The 20,114-nt window shown below is 39.8% G+C and overlaps 2 protein-coding genes across 2 annotated transcripts in view; one reads left to right on the top strand and one right to left on the bottom strand.

Moving 5' to 3' along the window:
- ptprq (protein tyrosine phosphatase receptor type Q) overlaps positions 1-9,494 on the top strand; it is a 40,635-nt gene extending 31,141 nt beyond the window's left edge. Inside the window, exons 51-63 of the mRNA XM_059336023.1 lie at positions 721-814; positions 1,040-1,168; positions 2,290-2,334; positions 3,302-3,328; positions 3,497-3,578; positions 4,617-4,707; positions 4,844-4,920; positions 5,215-5,349; positions 5,507-5,632; positions 6,126-6,271; positions 6,414-6,549; positions 8,442-8,565; positions 8,663-9,494. Of these exons, the coding sequence (XP_059192006.1) occupies positions 721-814; positions 1,040-1,168; positions 2,290-2,334; positions 3,302-3,328; positions 3,497-3,578; positions 4,617-4,707; positions 4,844-4,920; positions 5,215-5,349; positions 5,507-5,632; positions 6,126-6,271; positions 6,414-6,549; positions 8,442-8,565; positions 8,663-8,700 (1,250 nt within the window). The 3' untranslated portion in view covers positions 8,701-9,494. The remainder of the gene's footprint in view (positions 1-720; positions 815-1,039; positions 1,169-2,289; positions 2,335-3,301; positions 3,329-3,496; positions 3,579-4,616; positions 4,708-4,843; positions 4,921-5,214; positions 5,350-5,506; positions 5,633-6,125; positions 6,272-6,413; positions 6,550-8,441; positions 8,566-8,662) is intronic.
- Positions 9,495-10,526: 1,032 nt separating this feature from the next.
- Positions 10,527-20,114, bottom strand: part of iqsec3b (IQ motif and Sec7 domain ArfGEF 3b) — a 32,119-nt gene continuing 22,531 nt past the window's right edge. The window contains exons 8-15 of the mRNA XM_059335455.1: positions 19,874-20,040; positions 17,335-17,474; positions 17,035-17,166; positions 16,798-16,897; positions 15,335-15,493; positions 15,147-15,239; positions 14,313-14,359; positions 10,527-13,301 (exon numbers count right to left, since the gene is read on the bottom strand). Of these exons, the coding sequence (XP_059191438.1) occupies positions 12,882-13,301; positions 14,313-14,359; positions 15,147-15,239; positions 15,335-15,493; positions 16,798-16,897; positions 17,035-17,166; positions 17,335-17,474; positions 19,874-20,040 (1,258 nt within the window). The 3' untranslated portion in view covers positions 10,527-12,881. The remainder of the gene's footprint in view (positions 13,302-14,312; positions 14,360-15,146; positions 15,240-15,334; positions 15,494-16,797; positions 16,898-17,034; positions 17,167-17,334; positions 17,475-19,873; positions 20,041-20,114) is intronic.

Raw genomic sequence — 20,114 nt, forward strand, 5'->3', positions numbered from 1 at the left:
GAACTGAATAGCTGAGCAGCTCCAACACAGACTCATTCTCATCTCACCTGTCTGCAAACCTTTTAACTTTGGGGTTATAAAATATGAAATAAAATGATGCCAACATTTTTCTCTCCAAAGACAAGAATTGGTGGAGGTAGTCTGTACAGTTCACATATTCAACCATTCTTCCTCAAAAATGACGAATTCAGATTCTGTCTCATTTTTATTTAATCTTATTTGTTGAATGTTTACCAGTGGATTGAATACATAAGTATGATGTTGAATACAAGTTTTCTGTCATCCTTATTTTTATACATGACAAGTAATATGTTGATTAAGTTGAGATGACATTTCTTCATAAGTTTTATCTAAAAAAAAATAGTCTCTGGTTTGTACATACCTAAAAAGAATTTTCTAAACCATATATATCCAAGATTTTCTGAAAGTTTTCCAGTTCTCCCTTTGATGAAATTGGACAGAAATAAGTGATGCCAATTCTTAAACCTTCTGAAAAATCCTTGCTGGTTTGAAGTCTGAGTCAAACCGCCCATCTCAGCAGTCTAGACTGTCTTTTAAGTTGTGGTGACTCACATCCCTTTAAAACTAGATTCTAAGATGATCTTTAGTCCATTGATTTTAGCTGTTGCAATGCTGCTCATACAGATTTTTGCCAGCCAGTATAGATTGTAACAGTATATCTAACTTTGGCAGCTTTGTCCCCTCTCCCTCTCTCTGTAGTGGATGGTCTGCTAACCAGAGAAGTTCAGATCATTCTGGGAGTTCTGCTGTCCTTCTTCTTGGCGATGCTGCTCATCATCTGTGCTTTAGTCAAGTAAGATGGCAACAGCCATTCAATTATTCGCCAACATTCCTACATTTACGAGTATGCTGCATGGATTGCAATTTAGAATTAATAAACAAAAAATACCATGTGCATATAACTGTATAAATATGGGTAATTTGGCATTGCATCATTCGCAGCTAATCAGTTTTCTTTCATTTATTTTAATTTTGTATATACCTTGTTATTAACCACTGTGTTTGACTGATATGTCAGGGTCCATCAGCGCAAGAAGGAGGGCGGGACTTATTCACCCAGAGAGGCAGAGATCATAGAGACCAAGTGTAAATTGGATCAGCTGATTGCTGTGGCAGATCTGGAGTTGAAACAAGAAAAACTCAACCGGTTAGTCTGAGTGTTTAGTTTTAATCTTAAAGCATCATTTTGCAAAATATAACACACATATTTTTGTCAGCTGAAACAGGCTGCAGAGATACATGAGTGCAGGCTTGATTTAGCTGCTCCAGACAAGATTTTAAATCTAAGTCAACAAGACAAAAATCTCTTTGCTGCAGCCAACTTGATATGCACTCCTGTCAGCACAAAATCTTCTAGTGTTGTAGAGTTTGTGCAGAAAATAGAAGCAGCAGCCACAGCATCATTGTGGCTTTATAGTTTACCTTCAGTTCTCTGCAGAAAAGACAAGTAATCCCGTCTGCATCGCTCCAACCATCCTCACGTACAAATTCAGCATCGAGCCCTCTGTTTTTCTTCTTTGGCACAAATAAATGCACAGACAATAAGTGCAGCAAGCTGGTGAGAAGCAAAGTCAAATTCAGCGTTAGTTGTAATGTAGCAAGGTCAATGATGCTATGATGAGGCGAGAAACTACAGGATAGAAAAGCTTTTAACATGAGTATAAAAAAAATAGTTTATATATTTTTATATGCCAATATAGGTATACATCAGCACTAAATAAGCATAACATTTCTGAACACATTCCTTCCCCAACATCAGCATAATGACAGAATAGAAAATGCAGCCAAATATAGAAGGTTCATGTAGGTGTAAAATGTGGCTTGTTTTCAAAAAAGGAATTGAATAAACAAGAACATTAAAAACATAAAACCCAAATGAGTGAAGATAGATAAATAAAAGTGCCCTCACTTGGTAGATAACTGTTCCTTATCTCTTGTGTGTAAAAGCAATATACGTGCCTGCCTTATTAAACATCCAATATGACATTAGTTTCATATGCAGTGACTTGTTGCAGTCCTGAAAGAGGCAGTTCTTGAGGATACTCTGCTGTCTACACATTTTAGATGTGCAAAAAGCAAGATTATAGGTCACATGTTGGGTTCACGGCTAAGCTGCAACGACTGCCTTTTGTTAATGTTAAAAATAACACACTTTTTCCTGTTACTTGTCACACAAATGGCACTAATAACTTTCTTGCATGCACATGACACTTGCATTGACTCGCCTTGGCTTTGTTTTTCTCTCACAGAGCACTTTTTTCTCACCAGGTACTCTTCCTTCTTCTTTAGGCGGAAAGAGATTTATGTGATCCAGTAAGTTGGGCTTGTGACCTGTGTGTGCCACCTGTTGGTGTGTATGCTTTGTTTGCATGTTGTACTCCACCCTTTATATACCCATGTGTGTGTCGTTGCCAAGTTCACCATTATGGTTAAAATCATCCACCTTTGTTGCTTTTTAGACCTTTGGTGGAGGTTGACAGTTGGGTTAATAAAAGCTGCAGAATTAATCAAAAATGTCATCGTATGTCCAATATGGGCAAAAGGCAATATCTAGCAACGGCTGTAAGGTTAAAAAAAATACTATTCTAAATTAAGTGATGCAAGATTTTCCGGCCTACAAGCCTACAAATTGTACTTAAAGAGATATGTTCGGTACAAATCCCTGCAAAAAAATTATGAAAAGGGATTATTCCCTGCAATATTGTAGATCATATCGCAATTGCAATACCAGTCAAAAATATCGCAGTTAGGTCTCTTAATTTTTTTCCAAATTGTGCAGCCCCAGAGTGAAGTGTAACAGCAATGTTTCAGCCTTCTCCCTTCCCTCCATCACTGGCGGAGGTTGCAGAACTGTGCAGACACTCTTCTGCTTAAGACCATTTTAATTTGTTTACCCACTCACTTTCTCAAAATTGCTTGGAAGGCTTAGCAGCCTTAGAGGGCACAAGTGGTGAGCTTTATCAAGAGCTAAGGATCTCTGTGCTTACATGAAGTCTTCAGTAATGCAAAGAAACATCAGCCACAGGGGAATAACCACATGCTTCATTCAAGTGTTCACATATTTCTTTAAAAATGAAACATCAAAGTCTGTTTCAAGTGTTTAATATAAGTGGATTTGATTAGAAATGGTTAAACCTCCTTTGTTTGAACATACAATGCCATGTACTCTCTGCAGTGAGAATCAGTTCAGCTGTCACGGACAGAAATAATACAGTGTGGGTTGTGATTATTTAGTTAATTGGGTTATTTTGGTTGATGTTTGTTGTCTATTTTTGTCCAGGCTGCTCAGCTACAGGAAATCACTCAAGTAAGTCATGCTGCATAAATAAATAAACACACACACCATAGACAGCACATTTCAGCATAGATCAGTGTGTTCTGTATGGCTTAGTATTAGGTATAAGTATGTTTTATCCTAGAATAAACTTTTCAGTTCTTCACATTCACTGTATTTCTCTCCTTACCTCTCTGTCAGACCTGTCAACAAGAAGTCTTTTCTGCAGCACGTAGAGGATCTGTGTGCCAATGACAATGCCAAGTTCCAAGAGGAGTTTTCTGTAAGTGTTTGCCAAAAACCTGGACCTGTTTTTATCACACTTCGAAGAAAGTAGAAATATATTGTATGAGTTGGGATGAAGTTATAGAATATGACCCGGATTGGACCAAAACATATCAGGAAGGAAGGAAAGTTTGCTGAAGAAAAAGTAAATCACAGAAAACAGATAATAACAGGAATTCATAGCAGACGGATGGAGATCGATGGAACATGATTGCAAACAAAATCAATGGCAGCTTTTTCCTCGTGTTTTTGTACCTTTCACAAATGCCAAAAAAAGAAATATAACATCCTATCAAATAACCATTTAGAGATAAAATCTCACAAAGGCTGCAAACTATTGCCTATTATTATAATAAAACAATTACATTGTTATACAATAATATATATTCACATGCACTGTACTGTACTGCAGCCATCTAAGTCAACGACTTATTTGTAATCAATTTAGAGATCTCTTAAATTTAACAGCATTTTTAAAATCACAATACATGTAATAATTCACTTTGAAGAAGGTGTAAAAGAGAAATTGTACTTTTATCTTCCACTTGAATTCAAAATTTTCTTTATAGAGTGTAGAAAAGAAGTGGATGTAGCCACAGTGACATCACAGATTGGTTGGTGGACTACTGTTTTGAAGCCTTGAGTTTGGCTTATGGCCATTGGTATCTTGGTTTTGTGTAACCAAAAGTGACCATATTTTGTCTGGAATGCGGAGCTAGGGAGGAAGACACCAGGTTAAAAGCTAACACTCTAATTTTAGCAAGTGTAAAATAGGTTTTAAACAAAAAAAGTGCATAAAAAATATGCTAGACCTCTATTCAATTTCTCATATACTTCTATGCAGCCTGACTTCTTTTTTCAATGAGTGGAGTCTCCCTTGCTAGCAAGTGAAAAGAATGCAGATTTATGGCACTTTTGCTTCACTTTTCAGACATGGAGGTTTCCCCCACAACTGAAAGCTGTTTCACAGATAAGGGCCCTGACCTTTCACCCCATGTATGGTATGTGTTAATACTAATATCTTATATCTTCCCAGGAGCTTCCAAAACTGCTGCAGGACCTGGCCACCACAGACGCTGACCTGCCCTGGAACAAGTCAAAAAACCGCTTCCCCAATATCAAGCCTTGTAAGTTGCTCCTACACTCATGATACCTACAGTGTACCAAAATGACGTGTGCTTACTCGAACATTAACTGCATATGGATTTCACCAATGCTTGCACAGCTTCATTTCCCATTTTCTTCTCACTACACCGTATCTAGACAATAACAACCGAGTGCAACTGCTGTCAGAACCCGGCACTGCGGGCTCTGACTACATCAACGCCAGCTTTGTGTCGGTGAGTACCAGCTTACAGCTCCTAAAAGGCCAGTGGTTAACCCAGAGGGTCGCATCCACTTGAGTCATAATCAGGTTATGAAAGTAGTTATGCAGGCACTTTGCAATTAGAAGCATTTGTTCTAAATATTTCCCTGTTTCTTGCTGATTCTGCCAGATAGATAGCCTTAATAACCTCTTCAAGCCTATTTACTTGCTAGTGAGTGAATAATGTTGATTCATAAGTTCAGTAGTTGTATGAGTGATTTTTGAGCCTGCAACTATAAACCCCTGTCTCTCTTTTTCTGTTTGCCAGGGCTACCTTTGTCCCAATGAGTTCATAGCCACCCAGGGTCCTCTGCCTGGCACGGTGGCTGACTTTTGGAGGATGATTTGGGAAACAGGGACTCACACCATCGCCATGCTCACGCAGTGTTACGAGAAAGGCAGAGTGAGTCATAAGAGATTTGCTGTCATGAAATAGCATTCAAAGAACAGGCTGGGATCCTTTACATTTCTAACTGTCACCAGGAGGGATATATCTGCTGCGAAAATCTGATGTGTGTCTGTGTGTTTTTGTTTGCGTGCTTGAATGTGTGACATTTCAGATTCGGTGTCACAAGTACTGGCCAGAGGACAATAAGCCAATGTCGGTGTTTAGTGACATTCTCATCTCAAAAGTGTCAGAGGAGGTCTTCCCTGACTGGACTGTCAGAACGCTAAAAGTAGAAAAGGTAACTAAGCTAATAGCCCTCTCTCTCACACACACTCATACACACACACACACACACACACACACACACACACAGAACAGACAGTGTATCCGTATCCGTATATAAGACAGACGGTAAAAACGTTATGTCCTAATTTGCCAACTGAATGATGTAAACCAAATGAAATGTGTGTTACTTAAGATGCCGTTTGTTCGGAAAATAAATGGGCTTCCAGATGTTTTAAAGGCAAATTACTGAAAGGAAAATGTTCTTACATATACATTGCTTTATAAAGAGTTAGATAAACTGTTTGATATCACTCTCAAGTGTATTTAGTAAATATAAAGTTGTTTCCAGTTTTAAAACTTAAGTCTTTTGCTTTATATTTCATCTAACTCACTGCAATCGTATTTACCAAAATGTCAAACTACTCCTTTAAGAATTGATGTGTAGTGGGTTATTTCTTACAATTTAACTCGTTGTCTTTTTCTTATTGTACAATTCCTATTTGCAGCACGGGCACTATATTCTGGTTCGCCACTTCAACTACACATCGTGGCCTGAGCACGGAGTCCCAGAGTCCTGCAGCACTCTCATTAAGTTTGTCAAAGCTGTCCGAGGCCACAGGCACGACAACACCACCATAGCGGTCCACTGCAGGTACTGTAGCACATTAGTGAACTACTGACACTGCAGAAATTATGGAATGGTCCTAAAAAGTAAAGTGCACCATCTACTTTATTCTGTTTTTGCTGACTAAATAGCATTTCACTAACAAAGTCCAATTCTCGTTGTTCTTCAGTGCTGGCGTGGGCAGAACAGGTGTGTTTATTGCTCTTGACCACCTCATTCAGCACGTCAGAGATCACGACTTTGTGGATATTTATGGCCTGGTGGCTGAACTGCGCAGTGAGAGGATGTGTATGGTGCAGAATCTGGTGAGTTCACATCAAATAGTGTGTTTTATTCCTGTGGTTAAATTTCCTAACCCAGAGAGAATAAAGAAAAAAAGAGGTATTATCTTGTATTGTTGTCTTAAGTTGTTCCAGTACACTTAAGAATAATCAAAGACTCAAAAATGGCAGTGTTGTCCTGCTTTTTTACTTCATGTCCTGCTGTGATCTCATCCCCACGAGGAAACATTTGGGTAAATTCTTGTTTTGACAAAGAGAACGCTCTGGCAGTGGATTAAAGGCATATGCTGAGCAGGATTCCCCCTTTTGAAACTGCATGAAGCTATCCTTAAATTACCCTATTCAGTCATTACTTACGGAGCAATGGTGTGTGTCTCAGTGTCTGCAGGGACCTTCTGCCTCGTGCCTGTGCTTCTCCTCAGTATTGGGGTTTTTATTATTTCTAGATGTTCTATGCATTTCATTTGGCAGTGAAGTATGAGCCTGCAGTGTCTGCAGCTGCATGAGTTGCTTGATTCTTTGAGACAGCAGTGCTGCGTGTGCCAGACAGCTAGCTATTAGCATGGTCCAGTCACATACAGACAAGAGCTTCAGCTTTAAAAGGCCATCAACACACTCAAAAAAGCAATTGGTGAGTTATTTAAATACAGTGCCATTGCATAATGATTTAACCCTTATCTAAAATGCTTGTGTTTAGGTGAAAGCAAAGGTAAATGTTATATTTATTATAAACATGTAACCAGAGGGTCTTATTATTACATAATACCTTGGGGCCGTGGATATTTTTGTGGCCCCTTCGCAATATTTCCTGGAAACATTCATTCATTAATAGTAAATTGTGTGCCTGCCTGATCAGTACACACATTATAAGATAATGTAAGTTCTTCAAGTTGTTACCCTGAATTGTCTTCCAGTTTTTAAGGGGTTAAACATATTGGGTTTTTTAAGTGTATGTTTGCAAAACATCCAGTAATAGATACTTGAGAGAGTAGAATGAAATGTACCTTGAGCATAATTTTCATATTCTTAATTTCATTTTAAAAATCCTTTAGCCAAAGTTTCAGTCATTCCCCTCAGCACCACTCACATAGTTGCGGGGTTGAGCCAGCTTGGTCTAGTCTCAAGGTCTCAAGTCCTACAGCTGTGTCCTGAGCCTGGATGGTTTCAGTTCATTAATGTTGACAAATAGACACAAGTAGAAACCAAACCAAAACCTTTCAGGGATGAAGGTAATCATTCATTAGTGTCCTGATGAAAGAGTTTCTCTGTGCCTTCATCTGAAGCATGCCACTATCAAGTTTCCATATCTCTCCACTCAGCCAGAGAAGCACACTAATGAACATGCTCTATGGGCTGAAAAAGCCTGAGGAAGAATGAAAAACACATTTTCAGCATATTCACAAGGTGATCATCTTTTTTAATGATGAGGATGCTCTCTTGAAACATGTTATATTTTAATGTTTCAAGAGAGTGCTTTAAGAGACAAAGTCATTTCCAATACTACTATTTAGTCTTTAGATTTGAGTCTACAAATGTTTTTGTTCCTTGTCTTCTGTTTGAGCAAGTTGGAAGCAAATCAGCTCTGAAAGCCAAAAAGCCTTGAATCAAGTGCCCTAATCTTGATCCACATTTAAATAATCCGCTATCCAAAATTCATGTCCTTTTTACACTATTTTGTAAATTGAACATTGCAATTTTTTATTTGTTAGAATTATTTTTGCCTTTATCAGGCAAGAGACATTAGAAAACCAACAAGCCCCTAGCTGGACTTAAATCAGGGTTGTTGTGATTAAACGGTAAGCATCAGCATCAGCATCAGGGACACCCTGACTTAATTCTACACCAAATTAATTAATATGAACATCTGCTCTGTATCTGTCAATGAGCGTGTTTGTCCGTGTGTGCGTGTGTGTCAGGCTCAGTACATCTTCCTGCACCAAAGTACACTGGAACTTCTTAACAATAAAGGCAACAGTCAGTCCATCTGGTTTGTCAGCTATTCTGCACTGGAGAAGATGGACTCCCTGGACGCCATGGAAGGTAAACAAATAAACATGCACGCACCTACACCTACATGCAACACCTACACACACTCAAAGAAACCAAGCTCATTTCCTACATTTGTATTGGTCTTCAGGTGATGTTGAGCTGGAATGGGAAGAAACCACCATGTAAAGACTGACTTAGGGACACCTTTGCCTGGAGGAGAGGAACACTTGTTGGGAGGCAACCTGTGCACAGACTGGACCGCCTCCACCATACAAGGTTAGAGGGATGAGGAGAAACAGGAAGCCAACAGCACAGTTTGAACTGAACGATCTGTCAGTTGACTAAGACTTTGTTGCTCCACTTCAACTTAATTCTCAGCACAGTCCTCTCTTTAGTGAATCTCCTGTCCACTTGTTTTCAAAGAGAGAGAGAGAGAAACAAAAAGGACAGGGAGACAGGACGAAGAATTTCAGAGGGGAAAAAAATGACGTCTGTAAGCCTACAGGAACTTTGCACAAATTGATTTAACTGTGTATTGTAATTATTTTATTATGTTGATATCATCTATGTTTTTGTAAGATAATTTATTCAGCCAAAATGGTGTTTTTTTTTTTCACTCTCTTTATAATTCTGACTATGTTTAAGTGTCGACAGCATTTCCATTTTATTTATCCTCAAGAGTGATTTGCAAAAATAAAAGCAACTTGTATTTTTTTTCTGGCATTGATACTTAAAGGCAAACTTCTAAACTTGTCAACTTGGACCTTGATTTTGCATCTAAATGTCTAATAAGGGGAACATTTTTTTAAAATTGCTCTAGTATGCAGTAAGAGCACTGTAGCCTGTAAGTGTGAAACATGCTGCAAAGGCAATTGTGCGGCATCAATTTACATCCACTAAAAAGGCTTGTTTTTGCCACTGACAGACTCAGATTGTAATTTTAAGTATCTCAAACATTATGCAAAGGACTATACAGAGAAAATATATATATATATATATATATATATATATATAGATGTGGGTTATTTTGTCTTACCAAGACTCGCTCAAGTAGGGGTTGTTCTGAAATCATCCCCGCTGGGAAGAATTTGTTGTGCTTCAGACAGTGTAACCCATTTTGATCCATGAGATTTCTAATACCACATATTGCAGCCTGTTTCCCAGCTGCCAGCTACAGCGGTCTTGCTCATTATGGACCAATTTTAAAATTTGTTGTCGCCATTAGTTACTTACACACAAAATCATGAGTGAATAAAGTCTACGTTTCATACAGAACACTAAAAACATATGCAGCCATTTCTATCATTGCATTATATATATATATATATGTATTATTTCCATTTATTTACTCCATTGATGAGCTTATGTCTGTGATAAAAGCACCGTAACCACTATCAGGTTTGTGGGTGCCGTAAACATTTTCACAAAAACAGCAAGCTAATCAGGACAGAAACGGCGCTGTTACACTTTTGTATTGTGGTTAGTAAAATACATTTCCACGACATTGCAAATAAAACCTGTTTTTCTTGAAACAAAGTTGATTTCATAGGGACTTGGGGCCTCTATAAGAACATATAACATAGTTTTATGATCTCAAAGCTCGTGGAAAGACCTTGAATGGTTACAACATTATTGCTAATAATGAAAATCCTGATTTACCTCACTGTTGAGCTCTATTACCAACTTGCTTGTCTTATTATTTAGAGGACAGGCTCAGCACCTATATAAAGGTATGTACTCTAAATCACGGGCACACACCATAGGCTGTATAAACTACACAGACTACAACACACACCTTGACATTCCGCAAGTACAAGTCAGATTCAATATTGCTTTCTCATCCGTTAATGAATAAGTTCAGACCCACTTTGCTGGGAGGACATGGGAACACCTGTGTAAACTGATTTCCCATAAACTTCTTCATTCCACCAGCCTCCTCGCACACCTGGAGCACATTCATTCATTAGAGAGGACGCAGACATTGTGGAGACACACAGACAGACAGTCCGAAACCGAGAGTAAAAACTACTTTATTCTTTCATTCTCTTCGAACAGAAAAAATTAGAAATATTCCATTAGTAAACATGTTGATCTTTAAGAAATCTCCCCTTTAGAAATATTGTGAGGGTGCAAAGATTAATGACAGTGCTCCACAGTGAGGATGCAGATTGGTGCGTCTCCATGACAACCACGGAGATGGCAGGAGGTAAGGGGGTCGGGCAGAAAGGAGGGAGGAAGTATAGAGGGGAGAAAATGACATCAATCAACCCAACATGCCCTGACAATAATGATACAAACATATAATCAAATTCCCCCCCGTGTACTGTAAATGAAAAAAACAAAACAAAAAAAAACAATATCATGCTGTATAGTACAAGTCAGTCAGAGTTTACAGTAAACAAAGTGGGGTCGCTGACTTGAGAAGTCAAGCAGTTTCTAAGGTGAATCTAAGCTGGATTTGCTGTTGCTTTGGCAGCTATGTGCATGTTAATGTGCAGTTGTGTATGCATTTGTATATATACCTGTGTGTGTGCGTGTGTGAGCATGACCTGTGATTTACTGCACGTATTCACCAATACAGCATAGCCCTTTACACACCTTAACAGGTGACACAGCCATCTTTTAATTATCCTATAATAATATGACACGGTATAATATCATGATTAATGCAGATCTGTATTAATATCAGTGTGTGTTACCATGGTAACTGGAGTGTATTCTATAAAAGCTGCCTGTTTCCTGTCTCTCATAGCAGTAGGATTAAGGACACCCCCTGATATTAAATGTGGATAATAATAATAATAATAATAATAATAGCTATAATAACTATAATATCCTTTTTTTAAACTAGATTCTTCTCTGTACAAATACATACGTAGATACACACACTGGGCAATCACTTTTTCAGAATAAATCTATATTATCTATTTACAATATATCCAATATATTCTGTGGTGCAAAAGGTACAAGACGTGTTCGATGTGTCTCAGTTAGATGATTTGCGATTTGCTGTACAAACTGGCTCAAGCTCGAACCATCGACACTGGACAGATAACCCAATGATGAAATCAATAAATATTCCATGGAAATCTTCAGTTTTCCCCCTAATAAACATTCAGTATAGGAATGCATATCTGCTTATATAATATTTTCAATGTGCAAGGAAAAAATATAATTTGTGAGGGGGTAGTGATGTTTTCGTGAGGTGACCTTGGTCTACCGTGTGGAGCAATTTATATTCATTTTCAAACTAAAGCGAAAAAATTTCTGGGCACAAATATTGCCTAAATCCAAAGGTAACAACAATATTCACACTATGTAACCCATTAGTAGTAAATGTACAGAAGGATAAAGGCTTCCTCTGGCTGTTTTAGCCTTGTTTTGGATTAATAACCAGTCCTACTCCCTGCTGCCCATAAGTACACACAGTACACAAGCACGCTCTGCTCAGATATTACATGTAACAGTGCAGCATATCCTTTCCTGAGCTCTGTGAAAACAAAACGCCACAGAATCAGGGCAGCCACACACTACTGTGAAGATATCTGCTCACTCAAGTTTAGCAAAACGCACAACAATGAAGCACAGAAAAATATGATTGTCGTCAGAATGTGGTTTTCAGTTGGTTTAGTGAGAAGCAACATCCTTGCTTACTGCACTATACTGTACATGACAGAGTAGAGATGCTAAAGCCTTTTTCCAGGCCTTCTTCCTCACAATACTTATTATCTGTTCCCCAGAAAATGAAGGAAACAAATAAGCTGGTACTCTTGTTTCTTCACATTATGCAGAGATGGGATGAAAAAAAAAGATTGCAGTGAAGAGAAGCTACATTAGCTCTCCTGAAATGATTCCTCAGTGAGCGCAGTATCTAATACTGAAAACCTGGGCCGAACAATGACGTGGGAACTTAACATGAATATCCTGAAAGAGAACAAAATAAAACAGAGTTTTGTCCTTTGTATTTAAAGCGATCCTTTGTCCTTTCAGGGCTGCCAGAGTTTCCTTTCTGACATCGCCCCTCGGTTTCACAGTTATAGCTCACAGACATATTTGTTGGACTGGTGACATTAAAAATGCAAAGTCACAAGATCTCTTTACAAGTGTGAAATCTAGACGGACAACATCATCAGCTACTGGGTGACATTTTGGAGAAAAAAGAAAAAAGTTGTCTTTCAGAAATGACACCATGTTCAAAAACAACACTGCTCAGTCAAGACTATGAATAGATTCTTGTTGGTTTCCATTGCCTTTGTCCCTTTGAGCTTTAATCTAACCAGTCAAAGCTAGTGCTCCAGCATGTGTGTCTTTCTGTGTATGAGAGGCTTATGTTTGACCCCCCAAGGGTTCGTAGAGTAGGTGACGACTCAGACGATGCTGCGTGAGCCGCTGGAGTTGCGCCTGCGGACGAGAGGCATGGTGTGGTGGAGGGGCATGGGCGAGTCAGGGGGACAGAACTGGTGGGGGTGATTGTAAGGGGGAGGGGGAGGCGGCAGAGGAGGCTGAGGGCCGTCCCCCTCTCTGACGCGCACAGGTGTGGACATGGCTGACTGGATGAGCTGATGCGTAGCAGGGCCTTGGCTGAGGAAGGCCTCCATCCGCCCTCGCCCGCTCTGGTCCACAACGATCACCTTGACAATCTGCTGGCATTGGATGAGTGTTTCTGGACGAAGCTCTCCAGCCTGAACGGGGCTGAGCAGGGCGGGCGGAGCAGCCAGGGCCAGAGGTGTGGACTCAATGCTGGGTTGGCTCAGTTGATAGGTCTGCAGCCTGTTGTGAATTGACACCTAGTTTAGGAACAGTCAGAGAACGCATGAGGAGTTACCAGCCTGAACGCAGCCTCTACGCAGCCCTCTGGTGTGTTACGCACATGGGCATGCAGGCATGCAGGTAGGTAGTATGCAGAGCGAGCGCATGCATAAAACACACTCTCTTTTTCTCTCAATCATGTTTTTACATGATTTACACTTTCACTGTAACACACACACACCAGCCCAGAGAGAGAGCAGGGTAGCGGGGAAAAAACAGATTTTGGTCAGAGATCATAGCAGGAACGTTCTGGATTTTATGTGTGTGTGTGAGCGAACATGGTCAATGAGTGGCAGAATTAGAAGCTCAAAGTTAAAAGGAGTGTCACGAGAGGAGAGATGTGACACCGAGGGCTTGGTGTCTCCCTAACACACTTATTTACAACTCTGAAGGACTCACTGAGAGGCAGGAGAGAGAGGAAAGAATGGGCAAAGGAATAAAACAGAGAAAAGACTGGAAAGGGGGAAAACAACTTCTATCATATATGCTGAGTTAAAGGAAGGGCTGGTTTTTCAGACACACACCCACCCACACACACTCGGCAGACTGTTAACAGTATCAAGCTTATCTGGCTTTGTAGATGGTATTCTAGGAGCCAGCCAGGCTTATGGTGGCTTGCAAAGGCTTATACAGTAAGGCTGGCAAGCAGCAGCTGATGAGAGAAGGGATGCTGTATAGCGAGGAGAGTGGCTGCTGATCCACTCATGAGGCACAGAAAGAGGCTGTTTGTAGCGGCACTACAGCAGACTCTTCTCAGCGGCCTTTGTATCCTTGTCTGCATAGTGGGTATGTGCCTCAGGCGGAGCTCTTTTAAAGCAAAGCATAAAGCAAACTTTCTTTTCAGGATGAGGCGCAGTCCCTATCTAACAGCACACACACAAACAAACACACACACACACACACACACACACTCACATACAAAACCACACCCACAGAGCAGGGGACGCAGGCACTTACCTGAGGGAGGCAAGAGTGGCTTTCGCACTTACCTCTACTGTGTTGTTGTTGCCAGTTTTATCGTACGGATCCTGTTGGCCTGTGGGGAGAAACAGATCTATTTGTAAGTCAACGGGTAGATTTAAAACTTCATATACAGAATGTTAAAAACTAAGAAGCAGTTCTTCACACAGAGGGCTGTTTAAAGGTTTAAAGGTTGATTAAAGATTCAGGACATACAGTCATAGAAAAAAAGTATTAGACCATCCTTTTTCTTCAATGTCTTGTTCATTTTAATGCCTGGTACAACTAAAGGTACATTTGTTTGGACAAATATAATGATAACAACAAAAATAGCTCATAAGAGTTTATTTTAGAGCTGGTATCTAGCCATTTCCCATTGTTTTCTTGATAATAACCAAAATCATTATCAAGAAAACCATGGAAAATGGATAGATATCAGATCAGATCAAAACCTCTCTCATGTCTGTCTAATAAATATGTATCTGGAGCTAGCAGCTTAGCTTAGCATGAAGATTGGAAACATAGGGAAACAGCTAGCTTTGATCTGTCCAATGTTTAGTAAAAATCTAGTTACAAGTACATCTAAAGCTCACCAATTAACATGTTGTCTCTTGTATGTTTAAACCTTTAAAATTGAGCACAAAAATAAATGCAATGTGTGGTTTTTAGGAGAACTAACTAACTGTTCTTAATAATTACAGTAGCCTTCTGATCATCATCCACTCCTTTGTTTTTCATTCTCTTTTTCATAGTGGTGGGCTTTTTCATGCACTCCTCTCCCATGAAGTTGTCCTATTTTCTACATAGCCTTCAGTAATGTATGCAGTGTTATGCATTTTATGCATCACGAGCAGAACTAGCACCTGAGGGAGAGCCGTGTCCTGTGTGTGTGTCCACTTGTCCACCATTGGTGTGTATGCCGTGTGGCTGGATGCCTTGTTGCCTCTCAAGCTCCCCTACAACACAGCAAAAGAGAATGCAACCAGCCATACACAGTGCAGTGTGCATTTGTTTGCATTTGCATATGTGGAGGTGTGTGTGCTTCACTTACACTGGATATGTATCTGTTCCATCTCATTGACCTCTGTGATAGCTTCTCTGAGCTCCTCTGCAAACTTCCTGAGCTCCTCTCCACTTGGGGAGCAGAAACTCACCAGCTGCTTCTTCTCTGAGGTAAACGGGCTCAGCATAGTGATGCCATGGGCATAGTCTGAAGAAAAACCCAGAGAATGTGTCAAAGAGAAAAAGAAAGTGCTTTCACAATTACTTTGATTCTAAAAAAAGAAGGCAGGATTCTTAAAAACACTCGAGTGTTGCAGCTTTTACTTCAGTTTCTACTTCACAAAATGTTGCTGCCAAGAATACATTCAAAAACTCATGCTTTGAGGTTAATGACCAAATGTATTTCCGTTGGCAGCAATGGCTTCTTGAAAACTGCAACTAAGGGTTTGCAAAAATATTAGGAAGCTCATACTAACTGAAGCTCAATAGTTTTCTTGGCTGATATCAGACAGAATTGTCAACTTGTTACTCTCCTCTCACACTCCACTTTAACCGATTTCCGTACGGAAGTGGGATTCAATTTTCCCTTACCATTCGCAAGAGACCACTGTATCCGCTTTAATCTAACATCATTTTAAGTTGACACTGATGCATAGCAATGCCAACATACTGCTTCTGAGAGTGCAACAGAGCAAAGCAAAAACAAACTACAATGTCAGGCAATATTGAAAAGACATGGCGTCTGTCTAAATGCACAGCAGCGTCAGTCCCCCTGTGGCATTTACTGTATCGCTTGTTTTTTAACCAAGAAACTGATGTTTCATGTCATGATGCCAGATGAATCAGTCCACATGGTGGAGTTGGCAGATTCAATGGTCTGGAGACTGGCAAGTAGTTTCTATTATTATTTTCAAGCAGACAAATTTAGCCATGCAAGCGTCTTGGCTCAATGCATGCCTTCTGGTAGTAATACATTTTTTCAGGTTCCCCATATCATGGACTATAATTACTTGGATGATACCCTGACCTTTCGTTTAGCAGGTCAAAGCCCAGTATTGTTACTGTAGCCATTCTAGCACACTGAGCATTTAGCCTGAATACAGTCTAACAGAACTGCCTCTACTTGGTGACCTCAAGCATAAACATAAGGAATAAGGAAGTGAAAAAGAGCATTAATAATCTTTCAGCTACCCAATAAGATACAATATTTGAGGTTCTTTTACTAAAATGTGGTGCCCATAGCAGGTTCATTAAAAATGATTCAATAATCTTTCTTTTAAAAGTAATAATTCCTAAAATCTATGAAAGCTAGCAACTTTCCTAAAACTATAAGCTGAAAGCAGTGTGTTTCACTGCTGATTTCTTGGCAATTCATTCAAAGTCTGGGTCTTGACCAAGCCTTGACGGAAAAACAATGCTGTCGATGGCTCTGACAGTGAGCTCAGCATTTTTCCAGCACAATGGTTGAACTGTACTGAAGATAAACTGCAGCAGAGGAAAATAGAAACTCACATTCGTTGCTGAAGAGGTGAAACTGCATTCCCAGAAGACCCATAGCTTTACAGAAAGTGTATGAGGCTGAGCTTTTCTTCTTGGGACACAGCTTCAGGATCTAAAGGAGACACATAACCCACAACATTATGAATTATCATAAATTGTATATATGATTATGTATGAACTGACAATAAAATGTGGTTTCAGAAACATATTTGGATTATTGTAATGAGTCACTGAATAGAGTTTCCTCACCAGCAGCAGGTCGTTGAAGAGGAAGACCTCTCTCTGGAGCTGGGACAGTTTCTGTTTATGAGGCTTGTTGGCATCAGGCACCTCAAACAGACGACAGCAGCACACGAGACGTCTGTGGGGCACAGCGAGGATCTACGGAGGCGAGGTTAAAGAGATGGAGATGACAGATAGTACAGAGGGCAGACTGCAGCGAAATAATACATGACGCTAGAGAAAAGGAGACAGTGCAAACAAGTACAGACAGCTCACTGAAATGAGAAATAATAGTAAGTCTTGTACACAAAGACAAATATCACTCACAGTTTTCAGGCCCAGGATGGACTGCTCTACACGGCTCACATAGGTGACGTGGTCTTCATTGGAGCGGAGCTCTCTTTGTTGTATCCTTTCATAAATGCCTGCAACCATCTCTCTAGGGATGTCTGCTCCATCATCCACACCTGAGAAGACGATGTCCGAGAAGGAGTCGTCACTATCAAGGTAAAGAACTTTCTATCCACAGGGAGTTTTGTGTGAGCACTCTGAACTTCTCAGAAAAGCACTGGTGTCAGCACTGTCAGACTTTTTCAAAGCGATATCACAACAAAGATAGAAAAGCCCATTTGTGGGAGCAGGTCGGCCGTACACTGGTGAGTGATGTACTTTTATCACCATACATGTTGTATACTCAGCATTAAGTTAGCTACATAGAAAGAAAACCCACGCACAGTGCAAACAAACATTAGACTTTCACCTGGGCGAAACCGAAATACTTTTTCTTTTTTTACCTTTTTTAACTTACGGTTAATGGTAAGTTAAGTTACATTATGTACAAAACCCAAACTATGATCTTTTCATAAACCTAACCAAGTTGAACAATAGACTATGGACTCATGGTGTCATTTGATGGAAGTCTATTGGATTACCCTGCAGGTGGAAAAATGATGCTAAAGTGCCTAGTGTGTTGAAAAAGTGCTGCCAAGGTGTCCTCACCTGACCAAGCATCACTGTGATGAGTGAGAATGTGTTGTAACAGCTAGAGGTTGATTTAGGGATCATCAACAAATTACTGTTAAAATGTTTTTTCAATAGATTCATGCTGACTTGCCCATATCAGTGAAAATCATGATTAATGTTAAATTGGTCTTAAGTAGCACACTTCATTTATACTGCATAAATATTTTACTTCAAATTATTGGGAGTTCAGCTTCCACGTAATGTGACCAAGTGACTCCAAAGCAATGCTAAAACTGTGTCGGGGCATGCTGCCGTCGGGGTGTGTAAGTTACAGGGGCCAGTCTATACCACCCAGCTGTTATTTAATAACTTGAGTATACTTTGGGTTACCTAAATTATTTTAATAACTTTTTGTTATGAGGGTCCATAGATGCTGTGTGCAAAGTTTGGTGTAAAACGATGAAATTGCCTAGGAGGAGTTAGAAAAAGTAGATTTACGACATTTCGCAAATTTGCGAAAATGGGTGTGGCCTATATCACGAGATTCAGCACAACTCAGTGAATACGTGGATATAAGGTTTTTGAATGTGCGATAAAGTATGTGGGAGTTATTAGCCAAAATGCACTTTCCTTTATTATAGCGCCACCTAGAGGTGGAAATTCAGGATGACAATAAATTATAAATTTTTTTCGCCAGGTGTGACTTATATTTAAAATTTCATGAGTTTTTGGGTATGTTCAGGCAGTGAAAAATGCGATCATTTGGGTACGAGAATAATAATAAAAAAAAAAATAATCATTCGAAATAAAATAGGGACCTCGCAAGTCGTTGCCTGCTCGGGCCCTAATTAACATGTTTTATTAATGCTTTTATTAATCACAGATGTGGATTGTGATTTAAATAATTTCACTGTGTGGGTCCTCTGGAAGATTAGCAACATCCACAGTAAGTTAACTGGGATCCAAACTATAAACTTAATAATCATTGAATTTAAAACTCACTGTGTGGGGTCATATTGTTTTTATGTGAGATGTTACAGTCAAATTATTTTCATTTCATTGTAGGTTTTTCAGCTGTAAATGAGAAAATGTGCTTTTATCCCAGTGTGTGCTGTCATTGTGTGCTGGTAGTTGTTCCATTATCACTGTGGAGCTGCACACAGACATCCTCACCACAGGCTGCCATTGCTGTTCAGCTACTGTTGTGGTGGGGTTTTTCCATAATCTGAAGGAACAAAGAAAAGATCATCTTCTCTTCTTTAAGCTCTGGTTGCAGTAAATGTATGTATCTGCTCAACTGCTGGACGGAGACCTTGTTCAGAGCCTCAGGTGATGAGATGCCCCTTGAAACTCGAGCACATATCGTTAAATCTAACACTAAGTGAGCCTCAATTAAATGGGTCAATGCCACGGTCTCTGGAGCAGAGCTCTGAGTCAAGGATATCAGGAATCTCCTCCTGCACAGCTGATGGTTTTCTTGATGGCAGCAAGCGGAGGCAAGCACCCGCCGCCTCTTTGAGTAATTTACTTCACTTCAAGAGACTGTCACTCAAAAGACTGATAGTGAGGTTGAAGTGAGGTTGATAAGAGTGTGCTTGTTGTAAAACTTTGACTTTCCCTGCCCTCTGCTCTCTCTTTCGTCCTCCTTATCATTCTCGTATATATGTCTCCGATGGATAGCCTCATGATCTGCAGTAAAAAAGTTTAAAATGTGCATGTGTGTGGACATACGTTTACTATATATAGCAAATGTTCGAACTCACAGCTCATAGTCTCTGGCCATGTTGAAACGTGCCTGTTATACCACATTATACCACCTCTTTCCACAGGGTGAGTTCAGGGTGATACATCACCTTTATACACACTCTTGCACATGTTCCAACATGTATTTGGACACACTAACCTCTTAGGTTGCGTATGAAGTCATCAAGGCCCATTTTGCGCTGGGGTTTGATGTTGGGCGAGTACATGTCAGTGTTGAGAAGGACGACAGCGAAGGCCAGGATGAAGATGGTGTCTGGGTTGTGAAACTGCTGCACCACATCTGGATTGCACATACAGTACCTCTGGCTGTGGAGAAGAATAGGAAAGCAGAGCTATATAGGTGTGACATTTCTCGATCACTTCATGATCCCAAAATATAT

The sequence above is a fragment of the Centropristis striata genome, chromosome 6 (genome assembly GCF_030273125.1).
Source record: "Centropristis striata isolate RG_2023a ecotype Rhode Island chromosome 6, C.striata_1.0, whole genome shotgun sequence".
NCBI lineage: Eukaryota > Metazoa > Chordata > Actinopteri > Perciformes > Serranidae > Centropristis > Centropristis striata.